At 51.8% G+C, this 20,131-nt stretch overlaps 2 protein-coding genes across 4 annotated transcripts; one reads left to right on the forward strand and one right to left on the reverse strand.

Moving 5' to 3' along the window:
* Positions 1-1,216: 1,216 nt before the first annotated feature.
* On the reverse strand, positions 1,217-12,907 carry POLR2F (RNA polymerase II, I and III subunit F). 2 transcript variants are annotated; one of them, XM_090272456.1, is made up of 6 exons: positions 12,770-12,907; positions 12,195-12,275; positions 10,518-10,587; positions 6,696-6,867; positions 1,899-1,970; positions 1,217-1,392 (listed from the first exon to the last, which is right to left on the reverse strand). In XM_090272456.1, exons 4-6 carry the CDS (start codon positions 6,863-6,865, stop codon positions 1,302-1,304), a joined length of 333 nt encoding a protein of 110 aa, XP_090128582.1. In that variant the 5' UTR covers positions 6,866-6,867; positions 10,518-10,587; positions 12,195-12,275; positions 12,770-12,907; the 3' UTR covers positions 1,217-1,301. The 2 variants fall into 2 exon arrangements, with proteins under 2 accessions (XP_090128582.1, XP_090128581.1); XM_090272455.1 differs by lacking the exon at positions 12,195-12,275 and having other exon boundaries at positions 6,696-6,826; positions 12,770-12,905.
* Positions 12,908-12,999: 92 nt separating this feature from the next.
* CUNH22orf23 (chromosome unknown C22orf23 homolog) lies at positions 13,000-19,333 on the forward strand. 2 transcript variants are annotated; one of them, XM_090272453.1, is made up of 7 exons: positions 13,000-13,097; positions 13,364-13,475; positions 14,310-14,372; positions 17,282-17,464; positions 18,138-18,269; positions 18,471-18,571; positions 18,770-19,333. In XM_090272453.1, the coding sequence occupies exons 2-7, from the start codon at positions 13,373-13,375 to the stop codon at positions 18,839-18,841; spliced, it is 654 nt and encodes a 217-aa protein (XP_090128579.1). In that variant the 5' UTR covers positions 13,000-13,097; positions 13,364-13,372; the 3' UTR covers positions 18,842-19,333. The 2 variants fall into 2 exon arrangements, with proteins under 2 accessions (XP_090128579.1, XP_090128580.1); XM_090272454.1 differs by lacking the exon at positions 13,364-13,475.
* The last annotated feature ends 798 nt before the right edge of the window (positions 19,334-20,131 follow it).

Here is a 20,131-nt window from a genome sequence, read left to right on the forward strand (position 1 = left end):
GGAACAAAGAAACCATTTAGAGAAACGGGGCCGAGAAAGTGACCCCCGCACTCTGGGGCGGCCGCCTGGATGCCAGCACAAAGGCGGCATTTCAGAGCTGAAATTTCAGCACCCAACTTGATTAAAGGATTCCACAGGCTTGGAGGAGGGTGGAAGGGGTGCGAAGTCCACTGCTCCCCAAATTAACCCTTCTCCAAGGCAGCAAACACCCCTCCTGGGGCTGCTCATCACTCGCACCTGTCCAGGGTGCACCCACCCTGGGGGCCGTGCCTCTTGCAGAGGTCCGGCTAGCCTGGCTCCTCCTCTTCCTGCAAGGGGACCTGGCAGTAGAACAGAGGATAAAGCTAGAACATTCAGGGAGCCAGCTTTCCCTCCTCTCTGTCAGTGTGAACATAAACCCTCTCCTTGCAACCCCCTCCGGCAAGGGAGGGACCAATGTGATTGGTCTTACTGAGGTTGGGTTAGCAGGGTGAAGAGAACGGGACCCACTGGGACCTGTTCCCAGTCCTGATTTAATGCCATGCCTGAACCCAGGAGCCCTGCTTCCCTGCCCACTGTCATCCCGGCACCCATGCCAGTCAAGGCCTCAGAGGGTCACGGACCCCACATATTCCAGAGGCTGGGACGGAGGGGATATGGGTGTGGCAGACCAGAGAGGCAGGCCCTGGAGAACACTGTGTGGGCAGCAGCCTGAGCGGGGGCCCGTGGGGAAGGGGCGGGCAGGTGCGCTGGGTTCTTGCTCCAGCTGACTTGCCCAGCAGGGCTCTGCCCAGGGAGGGCGGAGACCACTGCGTCCCCAGCTTCCTGCTGGGGCACTGCTCCTGAAAGGGGATCCGTGCCCATGATAAGAGGCTCGAGGCAGGTCCTTAGGAAACAATGGGTGGCTTGATGAGACCTGCTCTGTGATACTCCTGAGAAGGGAGAAGCCCCTGCAGTCAGTCCCCACTGGAAAGGAAATTGGGGGTTTCCATGGAAACCAGCTCCCTGGGCACAAAGGCCTGTCTGTCTGCTGGGAAGGCAGCTGAGGTGTCTCCCTGCAGCAGCCTTTGCTCTGGTGAACAGGGAGATGGAGGGAGGGATTGGGGTATCCACAGGGGGTAAGGGCCCCTGGTGCTTCTTAAAGAGCTGACAGTCACAGGGCCACTGGGATGGGTGCAGCCTCCAGACGGCAGGGCATAAATGGGTGGGAATAGCAGAGAGCTGGAGGCAGAAGGGGTGGAAAGGTTGAATAGTTTATTATTTACACGTATAAAGAATGTGAGAAGCTGGGGATGAGGCACGGTTGGGGAGATGACGGCCGCTCAGTCGGTGATGATGAGCTCGTCTACCCCCCAGTCTTCATAGCTCCCGTCTGGCAGGTAGCGCCGAATGATGATGGGAATCTTTCGGGCCCTGTGGCGGGGGAGAAGTCACAAGTAAATGAGGGCTGGCGACACGGGCTCTACAGCAAGAGGGACAGGTTATGTGCAGAATGCAAGGAAAGAGAAGTCTTAGGAGCATCCTGCTGGGGCTGAGTGTACTTCATAGGAAAGGAATTACAATAAAAAGGAAGTTCCTGCACCCCTGAGGGGGACAGCGGGGCTGAAAGGGCTCCGCCATCCCCTGGCAGGAGGGAGGAGGAGGAAGAGTGGGCGGATGCTGGCAGGGCCAGCTGCCGCAGGAAGAGGGAATGTGACAACCAGCAGAGGCCCTTGTCTCACCGGTGCCCTCCCCTTTGCCTGCCCCTTCACTCCCGCCTTCCTCCTCCCAGGTGGGCCGACTTCCGAACAAGCTAAGGACCCGCAGGAACAAGCACCGCACTTCCCAGGCCAGGGAAGGCGGGCTGGGGTGGGCAACAGAGGACCCAGAAGATGTCTCCCGGGGCTCTGGAGCAGCAAACTATGACCCGAGTGACTTACTTGAGCTCCTTCATGGCGATGAGCAAGGGATCTGTCTCCCCCTCCAGCTCCACCATCACAGGGGCACACATCCTGTAGGGACAGGGACAGGTGTTGGGGGGACTGCAAACTCAGGGAGAAAGGACCGGCAGGAAGTCGGGGTGGGGTGGGGCTCACTTCACAGACTGGATGGGCACCCGCCCTCACCCAGAAAGGTCACCTTCTCGGCACAGGTGTGGCTCAGGGGCACTGACACTGAGGGCTCGAGGGGAGCCAGCGGACCAGGCTTACATCGTGCCTCCAAAGACACGACTTTCTCCCCAAATCTCAGCAACCTCATTGGAAAATGAAGACAAGCCCTGCCTCGCCCACGGTGATGCTAGAGCGCTACTAGCTAACAAGCAGACCCACTAAGTACCATGCGCTCCTCTTAGTTCTTTACATAGATTATTTCATTTGAGGTGAGTGCTTCTGTTACTTCTGTTTTACTTATGAGGAAACTGAGGCACAGAGAGGTCAGTAACTTGCCCAGGGTCACACAGCCAGTAAGAGGCAGAGCCAAGATCTGAATCCTGCATGCTCCTACCCACTTGCTGTAATACGTCCTATTTATAAGCTGAAGGTTCACACACTTCACAGAGGTATTGTGAAGGGCATGAGACTAAGCTTTGCTCACAAGGCCACATGACATTCCTCGGGTCAGCTCCCCGCCCAGGGATCTTCCCAGGGCCATGGCAGACTCCTGAACCCGGTGGCGGTGATGACAGAGTATTCCAGCACAAAGCAGTGCCAATGTACAAAAGCCCCCCCTTGCCACGGCTCTAACCCACCCACTGCAGGCCCAGCCCCCGTCTTCCTTCTCCAACCAGGCAACCCCCTCCCCTGAGCCCAAGGCCTGCTCTTCCAGTCCGCGCACAGGGGCTGCGTCAGGTGCTTGCCTGCTCGCCACGCTTCCACGAAGCCCCAGAGCCAGTGGGCAGAACCGTCTGGCCCCGTTCACCTTCCAGCACCTCCTCACACTACTTGCCTATATCCACCCCATGTTCCCACCACACCAAACTCCTAAGGTTTCCTGGAGAGACTCTGTTGTTCCCTTTTGTGTCCTCTTACAAGCCCCTCCTCTCCCCACAGGCCTGGGGAGACTCAGATGTCTCCACTCTGGGGACCATTTGCTGGATCCTCAGTGCCTGGACTGAGCACTTACATACGCTTCTCCTGGCCCCGGTCACACTGTACTCTAACTCCTTGTTCGAAGTTTTCCATATTAGACCATGCTGAGCACCTGGTGCCCAGGACATGCCCTAGCACAATGCTTGACCCACAGCAGAGGCTCTGAACACAAACAGGTGGGGTGCCAGTTCTAGGTCCCCCTCCTCTAGGAAGTCACCCTTGATGACTCCAGCTCAGCTCTGCACTAATGGATCCCAAACTGATCATCAGAATTACTAGGAATACACGCTAACATTCCAAGATCCCAGGTTCTTCTTCCAGATCCACTGAATAGACTAGTGAAGGAGCCTGAGAACCTGAATCTACAAAACTCCCTGGTAATTAGCCAGTCTGAGAGCTACCAGTTTACACCAAATAATTTACTAATTTTATGACTAAATATTACGATTTATGAGGTCTGTCTATATAATATGAAAAAGAGACAATTATTGAAGAAAATACAAGAAACATTGTACACAGGACAATGATGCCTCAGTCCCCTTCAAAGCAGGAACGTTGGGACCTCACACAGTTCTCCCAATCGTCATCAGCTGCCCTATTGTATTTTCCTGAATCTCATCAATGGTCTGAAATCTCTTCCCTTTCAAAGGTGATTTTAGGTTGGGAAAAAGCCAGATGTCCCAGGGTACCAAGTCTGGGCTATAGGGGGGCTGAGTCACCTGGGTGATTTGATGTTTTCCCAAAAATCTCCAGCTCTGGCTGGTGTGACTTAGTAGATTGAGCACTGACCTGTGAACCTAAAGGTCGCTGGTCCCATTCCCAGGCAGGGCACATGCCTGGGTTTCAGGCCTGGTCCCCGGGTGTAGACAAGAGGCAACCGATCAATGCATCTCTCACACGTTGATGTTTCTTTCCCTCTCTTTCTCCCTCCCTTCTCCCATCTCTCTAAAAACGAATAAATAAATAAATCTTAAGAAAAAGAAAAGCTGTGCACGAAGTGTGATGCATGAGCAGGCATGTTGTCACGATGAAGCTGCCAGTCACCAGGTGCCCACAGCTGCAGCCTTCTGAGTCATCCAAATAGTTTCTGTGGAGGGATGTTCACTGCTCTACTTGCTTAGCCATTCTGAATGTGACGGCCACACAGTACACAGGCTCACTCAGCAGTGTCTACCGCCCCCACCGACTAATACAGTGGAACTGTCATTGTTCACACATGTGCATTCCAGTCCACTCTCCTTGGCTGCCAGGTGACATCAATGTCATGCAAACTGTTCTCGTTATATTAACAATGGCTGGACTTTTTCCAGTAGACCTCATATTATTCCCAAAAGCCTAAAAATTTCTCCAGGGCAGAGAGCAAGCATTTAAACTTCCCTATATCCTCTCAGTAAGTATTAAAAGGTTTAAAGAACGTGGCAAAATGCCGTTCCTGGTCTGCACATGCCTTCTTTCTCTCAGGCTATGAATAATCAAGAGCCTTCATTCATCCAGCCCTGCTGTGTGTATGCAGTGGGCTCAGTGTGAGAATGTGCCCGTAGGTGATTTGCGTCCAGAAACACGGCAGTGACTGTGGTACCCATCAGCCACTAGGTGGTGCTCATGAAAGGAGTAAGACTCCATCCAAAAACCACCCAAGAAACGTTTATTTGGCACCGAAGTGCACGGTTGCACGCCTCGTGCTAGGGATGAGCTACAGCCCCGCTGCCCACTGCTCACAGCGGGCAAGGAACCACCAGGCAGCGTCCTACTCCCTCATCGGAAGGACCGCCGTAGACCCAACTAAGGGACCTTGCCCTGTTCCCAACGAAAAGCAGGGCGCTGGGACTCGGCGAGGTTCCGAACGTCTGCCTCCACTCTTCCTGCGTGTTGCACACTGCCCACCAAAGGTACACCGATCTTCTGAACTTGTCACTCAAGGCACCGGTGACATCTTTTCCAGTCTCGTGCCCCAAGCCACCTGCCATTCCCCACCACAAGCCACACCGGCCCGCCTCCACTTGGACCTTTCCTCCTGCTGTTTCTGGTCCCCAGGATGCCCTTAAAACCGCCTCGCTTCCCCTGACCCACTCGCACTCCAACATCCTCACGAGGCTTTTCCAGTCCGCCCTGCAACTACTCCCTTCTCCCCCATTTTGCACGTTTCAAAAATCCCCACCCGTGCCTGCCTTGGGTTCTGAGTATTTGTGAAGGGGTCCATCTCTAAACACCTGGAGGACAGGGGACTGTCTAGTCGCCTTCACATCCCCAGCAGGGACAGGCACAGCACCTTATGCAACGCTGACACTTTCACTTGCCACGGCCACAGCCACAGGCGAGTGCTGAGTGCCTGAAATCTGGCTAATGAGACCAAACAACCGAATTTTTAATTTTACTTAGTTTAAACTTCAGTGACCACACGTAGTGAGTAGCTGCCATGATTGATGGTGCAGGCCTCGAGGATCCAGACCCCGGGGACACCACCACTGTCACAGGGAGTGCGGCTCTCATTTCTCCCAGACCAGCTGGAGGGCCACCAGGCTGGCCAGAGGTCTGCTGCTGCAGGAGGAATGAGGAACAGTGCTGCCCAACTGTGAAACCTATTCCCGAGGTGGACACGGGGGTCACCTCCACTCCACAGGGCAGGGGGGGATCAAGTCCAACGCTGACTGAGCACGAGGGAGGGGAACGCACAGACTTAGCATCACTCCTCCGCCAGCACACCCAACTGCTCCATTTTCCACCATGGCCTGCTTGAAGCCACCACTTCCCACACCAGCCTGTAAGGGCCCTGGGTAGGGCTCCTCTCCCCGGCCTCGTGCTTCCCCAGGAGGCCTTCTGTGACTGCAACGGCACCATACCTGCCCTCTGTCTTCCTCCTCCCTCCTCCCCAGGTGAGTAAGTCGCCTGGCGTGGGACCTTGGGGAGAAAAGCAAGCACTCGTGGCCTAGCTGTTCGGAGAGTCCCTGGTTCCTCAAAGCCACCTGCCTGCAGAGAGGGCGCCTTCACAGGCCCACAACCTTGGCCTGCAGACAGCGCCTCTGGATGCCTGCACGGCCTGAACGCGCCCTCATCGGAGAGCGGGATCTCTGCCTACCCATCGGCTGTCTCCTGAATCTTGTTCTTCTTCATCTGGTTCCAAACTCAGACAAGAAAGGGAAGGTTGCTAATTTCAGATCCCCAGAACCACCCCACTATCCTGTGTTTTCACGGCTCTAGCGTGGCCTCTGTGTGGAGGGCCTCCCACTGTTCTGGACGGCCACAGTAGGCCTCAAATCAGGAGCCACCACAAGCCCAGCAGGTGCCGACACAGCAGCCCAGGGCCTCTGACCCACAATGGCCCAGGGCTCTCTAAATACACAGTTGTATTTTTTTTTCACTAACAAGAGAGGTAATCATCAAGTTCTGTATTTTTATTGTTATTCTTCTACCGTACTGTTATTTGATTTTTTAGATGTTCATGTCTTATTACTCCTAGTGGATCACAGACTCCCAGAGGGCAAAGGTCTAGCCCAGTGCCTGGCACACACAGACAGGACCCCTCTCCCCTTATTTAGCATGTGAAAGCAGGGAGAGTCTGTTTTTAGCTGCCACGCTGGGCCACACCAATAGCTCGGAGGCTCCCTGTGACCTGGCAGAGGGAAAGGACAGCGAAGGGCACAAACTCACGCGATCTGGAGCGCGCGGGTGCCCAGCACGCGGGCCCGCTCGTACTTGGTCATGTAGGGCGTGGTGATTCGCTTCTGGTTGGCCTGTGGTCGCTCTCCAGAGGGGAGGATCTCAACGTTCTCCTGGCCTTCCTGAGCACCAGGGCAGAAAGGGAAAACCTCAGGGTGCATCACTGACAGGGAGGGGAAGGATGACAATGATTATAACCACCATGACCGCTACTACTTATTATGTGTCAGTGACCTTGCAACTGCCTTACTGACACCTTATTTAACCTTCACATTAACCTTGGGAGGTAGAGATTACAGTGCTACTTTAGAGGCTTAAAGTTAGCTAACATGGTCAAAGTCTCAGACCTAGTAGAAGAAAAGAATCGTGATCAGGACTCTGAAGCAGCCAGCTGCCTCATCCAGAAGCAGAGGGTCCAGCGATGGAGTGGTCCCGGAACGCTGGCCCTATATAAAGAAGTCCTTGAGCACAGAAAACAAATCACCCTAAGCAGGAAGTGAGGAACAAGCATCCCATCTTCTGGTAGGATAACTGAGTCAAAAGGTCCAGTGGCTAAAAAGTCAGAGTGAAGACAGAAACATACCAAATATTTTTTTCACATAATACAGCAGTCCCTCTCTATATCGCAGTTCCCTTATCAAGGCCTCACTGTATCGCGGGATTTTTTAAATTATTATATTTAATTATTTATCACAGATTTTTCGCTATAAGGTTAATAAGGGACTGGGAATGGTTTATAAGTGTGTGGGAAGGGTTTCTAAAGCCTTAAAATATATATAAATAAATACTAAAATAAATGTAAGGTTCCTACTTTGCGGATTTTCACCTATCGTGGGGGGGGGTCTAGAATGTAATACACACGATAAGTGAGGGAACACTGTATTCATATATTTAACAATTACTTACTAAGCATCTGTCACATGTCAGCATAACAGCTAAGAATTTCTGCTCTCAAAGAATTCATGCTCTGGGGAGGAGACAAGAAGAAATAGAGTAGCAGGTGCTTTGAAGATACGCAAGTGTGCAACACAGTTAAGAATAAGATGGGGGACACCAAACTCAGGCAGGGGGTTAGGAAGACAGTCCAGAGGTGAGACTTGAGCTGGTCTAGAAGAATCAGCAGGAGTTCCCAAGCCAACAAGGAAGGGAAGGGCATTCCACACAGGTTGAATTGCATGTCCCAAGAACGGAGGAGGGAATGTACTAGGTTTAGAGAACTAATTGTGAAGCCTGATTAGAGTAAAGGTACGCACAGGGTCATCGGCAGGAGAACAAATTCTATAATGAAGAATTAAGTTGGCGAGCTCTCTCTGGAGCATGCCCACGCCTTCCTTCCCTCTCAGGTGTGCATCTTCACTTTTCTCTCCTAAATTCTAAATGTCCCCATGAGACTTGCAACCAGGGCAGCAGTGGGCATTAGTAGCTCGTGCCCCGAACCTATCTCCAAGGTCCCCTTCTCTCTGACTTTTCGGTGCACTAAAAGCAGCCCCACCCTAGCTTGCCTCTTTCCTACATTCCTAGGGAGCCAAAGCAGAGCACCGCCTAGGCTCTCCCTGATACTTCTTTTACCCTAAGCCCTTTGTTTTACTGTCCCAGCTTTAATAACTATACTCTCAAAATTAAAAAAAAAAAAAAAAAAAAATTAAGTCAAAAAATATGTATTAAGCGCTTACTACATACCAGGTAGTGTTCTAACTGCTTGAGACAGAGCACTAAGATATAAAAATCCTTCCCTTATAGAGCTTATAATGAGAAGAGAGAAATGATGAATTTAATAAGGAAAGCCCTGGCTGGTGTGGCTCAGTGGACTGAGCACCAGCCTGTGAACCTGAAGGTCACCGGTTTGATTCCCAGTCAGGGCACAGGCCTGGGTTGCAGGCCAGGTTCCCGGGTGGGGGTGTGTAAGAGGCAACTGATGGATGTCTCTCTCCCTCTCCTTCTCCCTCTGTTCCCCTCTCTAAAAATAAATAAAGTAACTCTAAAAATAAATAAATAAAATGTGTCACACAATAAGAGAGAAAAAGACAGGAAGTGCTAGGGCAGTGGTGGGAGGAGGGGAGAGCACTGCAATCTTAAACAGGACGGTCACAGAAGGCCTCGTTGGATGACCTGGACAAAGACCTGACGGAGGCGAGCAGCAGGTCATGGGGCATCTTAGGGAAGAGTGTTCCTGAGAGAAGGAACAGCATGAACACAAACCCGAAGCAGGAATCTGGCTGGCATGACAGGGACAGCAAAAAGAGACAAGGCCACAGAGGGAGCAAGTGGCCAGATCATGGAGAACTTCATACACCTTCACGGCATGTTCTCTGAATGAGCTGGGAAACCACTGGATGAAGATTCTGAGCAGAAGAGAAGCACCATTTTACTTAACATTTAAAATGACCACTCTGGATACTCTGTTGAGAATATTCTGTAGGGACCAGGGCAGAAGCAAAGACCATTTTTAGGAAGACAGATAAGCAGGCAACCAACCATGTGGCAGGTAAGAAAGACGACTCTGGCAGCAGAAAGGCAATGAGAGCAGACTGAAGGCAGGAAAACCGGGAATGCAATTTCTGCAGGCATGTTGGTGAAAAGCAATAAGGATCTACACCAGGCTGAGCACTAGGTGTGCAGAAAGGGACCAGGGCTGAACCACATGTGGGAAGCAAAAGCAACAGGACAGGAACGGAAGGGGATGGAAGGACGGAGGAGAGGTTTCTGACCCAGTGAATGGGTACCTGAGAGTGCCGTGCAGAGAGAAAATTCAAAAAGGGGGGCTTCCGCTTCCTAGCCTAAAAAAACCAAGGGGTCACTCTCTGCAGGAGACATAAAGCCCTTCTTCCTCCATCGGTCACACAGACTGAAAGCCCTATTTTATTCATGGAGCTAGTAACCCAACCGCCTACTCAAGCCAGACACCTAGGGGTCATACTTGTCATCTCCCACCTTCTCCTCCCCAGATCCAACCCACCAAAGTATTTCTTTCAGCTGTTCCCCATCACTGACGCTGGCAGTGCCCAAGTCCAAGCTACAGGTCCCTCTCCCGGGGGTCTGCGAGTTTCCTAACTGGTCTCTCTCTTTTCCTCTTGTTGCTCCCCAATTCGTTCTTTACTCTGAGACCAGAATGCTCTTTCTAAAATGCAAACTGGGCTCTGGCTTGTTTGGCTCAGTGGATTGACCACTGGCCAGCAAATCAAAGTGTCGCTGGTTCGATTCCCAGTCAGGGCACATGCCTGGGGTGCAGGCCAGGTCCCCAACTGGGGGTGCGTGAGAGGCAGCCACACAGTGATGTTTCTCTCCCTCTCTTTCTCCCTCCCTTTGCCCTCTCTAAAAATAAATGAAAATATAAATCTTTTTAAAAAATTAAAATAAAATAGAATACAGACTGGATCATGCCACTCTGAGCTCAAAACTCGACAGTGGCTTCCCACTACCTTCAGGCTATGAAATCTGCCTGATCTGGGCCCTTACCTCTCCAGCTTTATCCCAGGTCCCTCTCCCCCTTGCTCCTATGCAGCCCCACCCTGCAGAGCCCCTGGCATGTAGTAAACATTCAACACATTTGCTGAATGAAGGTGACATTTCGCCCATCAGTGAACTAACCGTCCCAGAAGCCATGGGCTGTGATGCAAGTGGACAGAGGCCTCCCAGCCCACCCTGTAGAGCTCCTCCACTACCCACGACTGAACTCTGCTCACTCTAACTGGGGGTGCCGGTGGCAGAGGCTCCGACCACAAAGATGAGGCAGATGCACTCAGGGAAGTAACCCTGGCCAGATTACCTGGCAGCCTGGGCTGCAGAGGGGGGAGCCCAGGGCCGAATACTGACCTCCTCAGCATTCTCCAAGTCATCTAGTCCTTCGTCCTCCTCCACGTCATCAAAGTCGTCGCCATCAAAACTGCGCAAGAAGAGGCCAAGTAGTTAGAGCACCCCTTACTGGAATCAAAGAGGGCAAGGGAGTGTCTCACCTGATATCTAGCAGGTGCTCAATAAATATCTACTTAATGAATCAAACTTGTGCTTCAGTTTACTCCTTCAAACTTACCCTCGACTGCTCACCTCCCCACCTCCCCAATTTGCTAGGACTCATTCAACATCCTTTGGCCCTGGCTGGTTTGGCTCAGTGGATTGAGCGTCGGCCTGCGAGCTAAGTGTCGCTGGTTCGATCTTCCAGTCAGGGCACATCAGAGAAGGAAAACTCTGACTCCAAAAAACCTCTGCTGCCTTGCGGCATACCTCTTCAGGAGAAAGGCTAAGGGAGTAAACCCCGACAGAAAATCCGGAGCCGGAGTCCCTAAGGCGGTTTGACGTTGTAGTCAACACCGGCAACTCCTGCGGCGCACCTGAACCCAAGCTGTATTGACTCCGTCTTTCCCTTGGATCCTTCAGCTGCGAAGAGAGGGGGGGTCTGCTGCATGGGCAACAGCAGACCCTCCATATGACCCTGCCCAGGCTCTGTAGCTTCAGCTTCACTGGAGAGGACACTCCAGCGTCATCACAAGATGTCGATTCAACACGGGAGGAGACAGATACCGTGTCACTCCCGAGTCGGACTGCACAGCCATTCTCGGCGGTGCAGATAGACTCTTAAGAAGCTACACCATCGTCTCTCGAGACGGACGGCTGCCGACGACGACGACGATTCAACATCCTTGTTCCCTTTTTCTCTCTACTGGACCATCCCCATCAGCATATAAACATGTATTACTTCCCGATCTTAAAAAACAAAAGTCCTTCACCCTCTCCCTACAGAGCCCCCTTTTTCCATGCTCCCCTTGGGAGCAATTCACAGAAGAGTTGTCCAACATCACAGGTTCCCATTCCTCTCTTCCCCTGCTGTCGTAAGTTTGCTTCATCCAAATCACTCCTCTTTTGAGTTTGTTAATGTTTTCCATGGGGGTGGGGATGGGTGGAGGGGACCTAATCCATGGGGACAGAAGATGGTGTGACTTTGGGTGGTGGGCACACAGTGAGGCATATAGATAGATCTTGAGTCATAGAAATGCACATCTGAAACTTGTATGATCCTATTAACCAAAGTCACCCCAATACATTTAATTGCAAAATAAATAAATCCAACGGACTGTTCTTGTTCCCATTTAGCTTGGCCCATCAGTGGGCAAACGAGACCACTGCCTCTCCCTCGGGACACTGCTCACTTGACTGTAAGGGCACCTCACTCTCTCCAACTTTCCCCGCCTCGCCAGCTGCTCCTTCTCAGCCTCCTTTGCCGAGCGCTCGGGCAGCAATGCTCTCCTCTCGGCCATTCCTCTTCTCCTCTGTTTCTTAGTTTTAACTGGCATGCTTATGCTGACCACGCCCCCATTTTTATCCGCAGAACAGCCCTCTCCTTGGACCCCATGCATCAGAAAATCAGTTTGGCCCTAGCTTCAAAATAAATCCAGAATTCAAAACCACTTCCCACCACCTCTGCGACTATCACCCTGGTACAGGCCACTACCTTCTCTCGCCCAGATTGCTGCAACCCTTCCAGCCCTTTCTCACCTCCAAGTCTCACGAGACCCTCTTCCGCAGTATTCCTATATACAGCAAGTCCTCGTTTAACATCGTAGATAGGCTCTGCGGCTTTGAGCAAAACAACGCGTGATGAAACCAATTTCAGCACAGGCTAATTGATATGAACCGGAGTTAGGTTCCTACAACACCTCAACAACGCTGGGACAAAATGACGCTATTCGAGGACCTGCCGCACTACACGCTTCGGCTGCCTAACCTCGCACGATGTGGTATTAACCTGCTTATGGGCCGGTCCCTCTTTTTGGAAAAGGAGCACGTGGGACTCTGCCTAACACACCGAAATACTCCCAAAGCAAGACCCAGAGCCCGGCTCAGTGGCCGTTTGCTGGCAGACACTCTTTTCACTGATCCTTTCTGTACCCTCGAGCCTCAGCCCTTCTGCGGCCACCCTCTGGCTAAGCTTTTGGCCCCGACCGTTCCCCGCTCCAGCTCTGAGCGCCCCTTAAGCAGCCCCAGTCCCCTCAGATACTGCTCCTCGACCCAGGCTCCCGCTTCACCCGCCTCTTCCGAGGATCCGCAAAGGCCACTTCGCCCTCACTCACTTGTCCTCGTTGTCTGACATGATGCCCGCGTCGCAGGGACCGCGCTCCGCGCCCCAAGCCCTCGCGGAGCCCCGCGAACACCTCCGCCTCGCGTAGCGCCTCGCGTGCTCTGCGCCTGCGCCGTGACCCACAGGCAATCACTTCCAGGAGGCCGGCCAGCGGGGTAAGTGTGCGCATGCTCCGAGAGGCAGGCGCTCGTTACTATGGCAGCCAGAGCGTCCAGCTGCGAGCCCCAGCGAGATGCTGCGGCAGAATCTTAGTTACAGTCTGCCGAGACCCGCCGCCGCTCTCTGTGCGGGGGCCCAGCCAGCCGGGGTCTTACTTTAGGGTGAGCTTTCAGTTTGGGCGTAACACCCAGCAGGCACTATCGTGACCATGGCTATATTAAGGTTCCTTTTCTAGGGCTTTCCCTGCCACAGGCATCGGGGCAAGATGAGGTCTCCGTTCGTATCTGTTCGGGGTGGAAGGATAGAGCACTGTAGCAATAATGACGAGCGGCGTCGCCCCGGACTCTGGTGGTGTTGGGGGCCTGGTGCGGGAGTAGAGATTGGACCTGGGAGACGGGATGTGTCATTGCGTTTTTTCTCTCTTCAGGGCCCTCCCATGGCTTCCCAGGAGAGGGTGGAGGTAGTGACCAAAGGAACGGGGTTCCGGCGCTGCCCCAAGCAGGCCACTTACACCCCTGAGACCTGCGAGCTGCTCAGAGGTCAGTGCCGTTAAAGGACAGGAGAAGAGCAGTAGTGACAGTTAACCTCTGAAACGCAGGTCTCCCCACAGGTCTCCCCCACGTGACCTGTGGCTTAGGAATTGCTATTTTCTTTTTACAGACGAGAAGCCTTGGGTTCAGGGAGTTCAGGTCCTACAACTCTCAAGTGGCTAAAAGTCAAAGAACTAAGAATTTTAGAGTAGATACCTCCTGTGCGTCCCTAAGATCACACTTTCAATTCCCTCTCTCCTCCCCACCCTCCACCACAGTGGAACCAACTATCATTTACCTTCACACTACCAAATATGACCTTGTTCTTCATTGGACTGAGCATAACCTGTAGTCAGATATGTGGTGTGTCCCATTGGATGACTATCCATGTACCCTCCTAGCCCATGAATTCCATCAGGGCAGGACTGATCCGTTTTTGGCTCCCTATTTGTAGCTCTAGTGTCTGACACATGCTTAATGAACGCTTGTTCTTTCATTCACTCAATGAAAACAAATTTTAAAGTCCACTATGTGCTTTAGACATTGTTCTAGGTGCTGAGGTTACAGCATAAAGAAGAGGAAAACAAAAAACAGCAAGAAGTTTTTCTCTCATGGAGCTAATATTTTAGTAGGCAGGTAACAAATAATAAATGAGTAAAATCCATAGGACTTAGTTGGTGATGAGTGCAATAGAAAAAAAAAAAACGAAGCAGGAGAGGAAGAGAGGGGGGACTCGGGTGCAGAACGGGGGTGGGAGGTGACATAATTTTAGATTTCTGTGGTTTGAGATGACAGCTTCTGCCTGCAGGCCAGGAGGCCTCATTGAAGTGCTTTATCTTGCAGTGATGATGAAGGAATCCAAACTGACTGAGTTCCAACAGCGCCACCTCATGGACACCATGAAAAGTAAGAGTCAGTCCACAGAGGCTTCCTGGGCAGAGGGATCCTGAGCCACGTTTTTAATGCTCCTCCATATTAAGGAGCAGAGGACATCATTTTAAAAGACCAAAATAGTATAGTATAGTATTTTTATCTGGTCCCTGGGGAATCGACCTTGAGGGGCCTTTGTTATTTCCCCTGACATGGGTCCCAGCACAACAAGCCTCCCGCAGGCCTGCTCTAGCCAACCTTCCCAAGAGATCACAGAGCACTCAAAACTTCCTGCCCAGCCAAAGTTGTCTCAAAACTGTCATGTCTGCACTCTCCGCCTTCCTGTTTCACACATACCATATGAGCTTCCCGGAGGAGAGGACTGTATATGTGTCCTATCGTTTTATTCATTCATAGCTTAGCAGAAACAAGAAAACTGGCAGAATTCCAACTCGGGAAGCCTAGACACAGCTCACCTCTGATCACATGTTGTATTATTTATTTTTAAGGAAAACCAAAAAGTGGAAGTCCATGGGCACCATGATCTTAAAAGCAACATTACTTTCTGAGATTTAACTGAATCAACATTTAATGGCTCAGAACAGAGACCTGTAAAGTTCCCTTTAAGAGAGAGAGATGCCAGAGCAAGCCTGCCAAGTTTTACTTGAATCTATCAAAGCTATTGCCTGCTCTGAAGAAAGAATGTGCCTATCAGGAGGGCATCTGATCAACCACAGAAGCATAGGGAAGGGAGAGCCAGAGAGGCACATATTGGCAGTGCCTTTTCAGCTCTGGCTGGCAGAGAGAGGCTCCATCAGGCCAGGCCAGGGGTCAGATGTCCTTCCTTATTGTGGGCAAGAACTCAGGCTGCCAGAGCCTAGTGCCATAACACATCTGAATTACAGCCCCGTCTCCACACTCAGCAATATACTAATAAATTGATGTCCCCTGTAGCACGACTGCAGAGAGACTATTCTAGAAATTCCACTAGAAGTAAATACCAGAAGACCAAGGAGTGTGTCTGCCTGGTTCACCACGACAGCCCCAGCACCTAGGTGCTCAATATTTATTGAAGGACTAATTGCATTAGTGGTTAGGCCAACACAAAACACCTGGCTGTGTTTTTCCCCTTAGAAGTTTTATTTTTTAAAAAAGGGCCTCCAAGAATTGGTGGGGAGCCTGCTTTCTTCTAGAATCTCCTCTTGCCTCCTCTTAATCAAATCCTACTGTTGTTTTGAGCTTTAGTTCCAACTCTATTGCAAGCCACAGATATCTCTCCTGCATGTGAACTCCCAGAACTACTCAGGTCATGATTATTTTCTGAGAACGGGCCAAAGGAAGAGGTAGCATTTGACACTGGGCAGGCAGACATAAGGAATGGAGGGAGCGGGAGGGACGTTCCAGGAAGCACAGCATCTCTCTAGAAAAGAGAGTTGCATAAAGCCGTGGCTCCAGGTGGAGGACGTGAGGAGGGGAAGGTCAATGATAAATACTGGTAGCTCCATCCTTCCAGCTCCTCAGGGCAGACACCTCAGTCATGGCTCATCTCCCAGACGCCACATCTGACCCACCAGCTAGCCCGTTGCTTCATTTTCAAACCCTATCCTGACTCCAGCCACCTCTGCCCTTGGCCCTCAGCACTGTATTTTCAACAGCAGCTAAGGGGATCTCACATCACTCCTCTGCTCAAAACCCTCCAGGGGCTTCCAACCTCACACAAAGTAAGAGCCCATCTCTCCAGAGGCCCACGAGGCCCTGTACTTCTCTTGCCTTCATGACCTCTGACCTCTATTCCCACTACACCTTCCTTGTCATTCCTTTCATTGCACCCGAGCCTCCTGGCTGTTCCCCAAACACTCCTGACACAGTCCCACATCAGGGCCTTTGCTCCAGCCGTTCCTCTGCCTCAAATGCTCTTCCCTGAAGTATCTGCATCTCTGGCCCCCTCACCACTATTGGGGTCTTTCCTGAAACGTTACCCTCTTCGTGAGGGCTTCCCTGGCTGCCTGATTCAATTTGTGAATCCCGCAGTGACAAACTCTGCCCTCCACCACCTAACATACTACATACGGGTATTTTCTCATCTTCCACAGCCCCAAATGCAGGCGCCACCAAGGCAGACTTTGTCTTACTCACCACTCCCCCACCCCCACCAGTGCCCTGGGCCTGGCACAGAGTAAATGCTCATTAGGCATTTGCTGGGCGGGTGACAGATGAAGGCTGGGAAGGCGGAACAGGTAGACAGGGACCAGATCCAAACAATGAGTGGGGCCCGCTCTGAGCTGAGCTTTAGGGCGATTGAGAGCAGCAGCCACGGCGCAGAGGAGGCGACACACTTGGCTGGCCTGGCAGCGGAGCCCCAGGGCTGCGCCGAGGCAGTGGGGGTGGGCAGTAGGAGGGAATCTATTCCCATCCAAACCATCCTGCCATACCGGTGGACCAAGCAGGTTCTAGGAATCCATCTATAGAAATAAAAGCACCAGTACGAAGGCTTGATGTACAAGAATGTTTGCTGTAGCATTATTTGAAGTAGTAAAAAAAAAAAAAGAAACAGCCCGAATTTCTGAAACTAGGAGACTAGTAGAATATAGATATAATGTAGCCATTGTAAGGGCCAGTATACAGCTGTAAAAAATAAGTTACATGTAAATGGAGGGATCTGGAAAGATATTCATGATGAATTGTTCAGTGAAGTCTATTATTGGATATAACACAGCAGGGTCCGCTGTTTGAAAAACAAAGCTTATATATGCACATATATCTTTGAATATTTTTATATATGCATCAAAAAGAGTGGACCGAGACCACCAAATTGTCACCATTGCTCATGATAGAGGGGGTATTGGAAGGGAAGCCTTGTATAACAGGCAGGTACCACTTATATAAATTGGGAGAAAAAAAAAAAAAAAAGCCAGTGGATTCCCCAGCCAACCTTTCTTTCATAGGAGGAGACACTCTGCCCCTGCACTGCAGCCCCACATCCAGCCAGAGGGTCCTGCCTTCCAAGCAGCCGGCTGCAGCCACCTACCTGCCTCCCATCCTGGAGGCCCGCTCCCAGCTCCGGCCTGCCAGCAGGTGCCAGGCCAACGGGGCCTATAGCCGGGAGCAGTTCAAGCCTCGAGCCACCCGTAAGTTAGAGGGCCTGACCAGAGCCCCACGTCTGTGTCCCTCCATGAAGGAGGTGGGGATGTGGGAAGATGACCATCCCACAGGGCAAGTGAGCACACATCTAATCAAGTGCTCCCACTGTTTCTACCAGTGCCCAGCTGCGGAGTATTTGGGGTGCAGGGGAAATGAGTCAGGTTGTCCTTTATCTGAATTTTCCCAGAATGTTCTTTAACAATTAACTGGATTCTACCAATCTCTGATGAATGGCTGACTGTCAGATCTCTTGACCGCTGCTCTCTTAAGCTGACAGTGCCTCAAATCCAGAGATTTCTGCACCCTGGCCTACTGCAGGGAGCCTCATCCCCCTTCCTCCTTGGCCCTTGACATAACTCTTGGCCCAGACCTTCCTACACTCCACACGGGCTGCTACATGGCGATCACTGAGTTTTCTTAGCCTTGCTCTGCACCAAAGCAGTGGCTTTCAACAAAGGTCTCTTCTTGGTTCTTTCAACCCCTTTTCCTGCCTATCTTGACATGACAGGCTCAGAAGCACCCTGGGTAGAAGATACCAGGATGGCAGAAGCCCTCTCCCTGTTACCCAGGCACCTTGGAGCAAGCATGCCCAATTGGGAGCACTGACCATGGATGGGGGTGCCCTTCACGCCTTAACAAGGCCTTTTCTGGGCCTTACAGGAGATCTGGAGAAGGAGAAGCGAAGACTCCAAAATATCTTTGCCACAGGAAAGGACACAGAGGAACAGAAAAGAAAGCCCCCTCCTATGCAACAGAAGGACCCAGCCCCTGAGCTGGACCGGTTTGAAGAATGTAAGCCACTGATGGGCCAGTTATGCTGCGAGGGGAGTTATGGGGATGGTGGGGCAGGATCGGGGGAGGGCCCAACCAGAAAGAAACAGTGTCTGACCACAGAACTGCTTCCTCTCCCCACGAGGTGACCCCTGCCCCCAACACCCTTCCCAGGAGCCTGACCGCCCCCATGGCCCTGTAACGACCCTTCTCCCTGTCCAGTGATCAGGGAAATACAGGAGAGGAAAGAGTTCCTGGCTGACATGGAGGCCCTGGGACAGGGCAGGCAGTACCGAGGGATCATCCTTGCTGAAATCTCCCAGGTAGGAGAAGCAACAGGCACGTTGGGGGGGGGGGGGGGGGGACGCGACTCCCACGATGTGGAGTATCTATCAGATTCGAGTAGAAATGAAGGGTCAGCTGTGGTTGAGGTTTGGGGAGTCCAGCTCTAGCCTCCTACCTCTCTGTTGGCTCCTAGAGTTCTTCCCCTGATACCCAGCTTTCCCCGGTTCCCTTTGCAGAAACTACAGGAGATGGAAGACATTGACCACCAGAGGAGTGAAGAACTTAGGAAGGCCCTTGTCCCTGCTTAATCTGTCTCCAGAGATGGGGATGGAGCAGCCCACCCCCTTGCCACACAGGGTCATTTCCAGGTCAGCCCACCCACCCTGGCCTTCAGCCATGTCAAATGGTCATATAGCACTGCCCTGGCCTAGGGTTCCCCGCATATATACAATACCCTAGAAAACGGACATCAGAGAATGAGCTGTCTCCTCGAGACTGTGCCCAGGGATCCTGGGTCGGCTGCGCCCTTGAGACCCAGTCACAGATACAGACACACACGACTGAATTTTTTCTTGGGGAAAAGCAAGGCTTGAGTCTCATCATCTCAGGCGAATGTCTAAGGGTGTCCAATGGGCCCTCTTCCCACCATCTCTACCCCACCGTGTGTCCCCACATTTACTCTTCTGAGCTCCAGAATGAATATGATTCCTTTCTTCCTGTTTTAGTACCTACTTATTTGACTTATAGCCTTAGGCAAGTGTTTAACCACTATGATTAATTGACCAATAAAGCACATTTAATGCAGGTCATTACACACACTGCTTTGTTTTCAGAGGGATAAGGCTTATTTGTTCAAGGAGTTAGAATTTTTCAAGCATGTTTCTAGCTGTTTGCCTATTTCAAGTGGACACGGGAACCATTTGCTGAGCACCCCGCGGCCGGGCACCGTGGCAGGTGCTGAATTTCACTCAGTTCATTGTCTCGTAAGCCCTGCAGTGGGTCCTCATCCCTGTGTGAACACTGAGGCTCACCAAGATACAGAAGCAAGGACATTTCACTAGCAAGTAGCCTGCTCAGGATTAAAAGCTGGCCTTATGTCTTCCCACTAAACCCACAGCCCACAGGAAGAAACTCAGAAGGTGGGGAAGGATCCAGACAGAGAGCCCAGGCTTCGGCGCTCCGATCCCAGCCTGTGCTGCGTGAGCTCTGCCTGCTCAGCCTGCTCAGCCTCGCCTGGAAGGCCTCTGCTCCCAGGGTGGCCCTGGGCCCGGCACACAGCACACAGCAGCCCGAGTTCTTTGACAACCTCGAGCCCTGCGTTCCAGATTCTGTCATTTTCCCATCTTCATAAGTCAAAATATTTTGGCAATTTCAACCAACCCTCCTGCCTGGAAGGATTCATATAATCCTACAGGCCGCATGACCTAAGTTTTGGGTTGTAGGGCAAACTCTGTCTACAGCCTCAAACAGATAAGAGGAGAGGGGCCAGTTCAAGAACATTCCATGGGAAGCCAGTGTCCTCTAGAACCTGAGGCCCCAGGGTGCAACATGACAAGGACAGCTGTCCTCTACTTCAAAGGGCCCACTGTATGGCCCAG

This window comes from Furipterus horrens, unplaced genomic scaffold, assembly GCF_987537825.1.
Source record: "Furipterus horrens unplaced genomic scaffold, mFurHor1.1.pri manual_scaffold_4, whole genome shotgun sequence".
Taxonomy (NCBI): domain Eukaryota; kingdom Metazoa; phylum Chordata; class Mammalia; order Chiroptera; family Furipteridae; genus Furipterus; species Furipterus horrens.

What these genes read in the sequence shown, in the direction of transcription:
- POLR2F (XM_090272455.1), bottom strand. Translation starts at nt 12,789, where the DNA reads ATGTCAGACAACGAGGACAA. An exon ending in ATGTCAGACAACGAGGACAA is followed by an intron (nt 10,588 to 12,769) that starts GTGAGTGAGGGC and finishes CTTCTTGCGCAG; the next exon opens with TTTTGATGGCGACGACTTTG. An exon ending in ACCCGCGCGCTCCAGATCGC is followed by an intron (nt 1,971 to 6,695) that starts GTGAGTTTGTGC and finishes CTGTCCCTACAG; the next exon opens with GATGTGTGCCCCTGTGATGG.
- CUNH22orf23 (XM_090272453.1), top strand. Translation starts at nt 13,373, where the DNA reads ATGGCTTCCCAGGAGAGGGTGGAGGTAGTGACCAAAGGAACGGGGTTC. An exon ending in GCTGGACCGGTTTGAAGAAT is followed by an intron (nt 18,270 to 18,470) that starts GTAAGCCACTGA and finishes CTCCCTGTCCAG; the next exon opens with TGATCAGGGAAATACAGGAG. An exon ending in TCCTTGCTGAAATCTCCCAG is followed by an intron (nt 18,572 to 18,769) that starts GTAGGAGAAGCA and finishes TTCCCTTTGCAG; the next exon opens with AAACTACAGGAGATGGAAGA.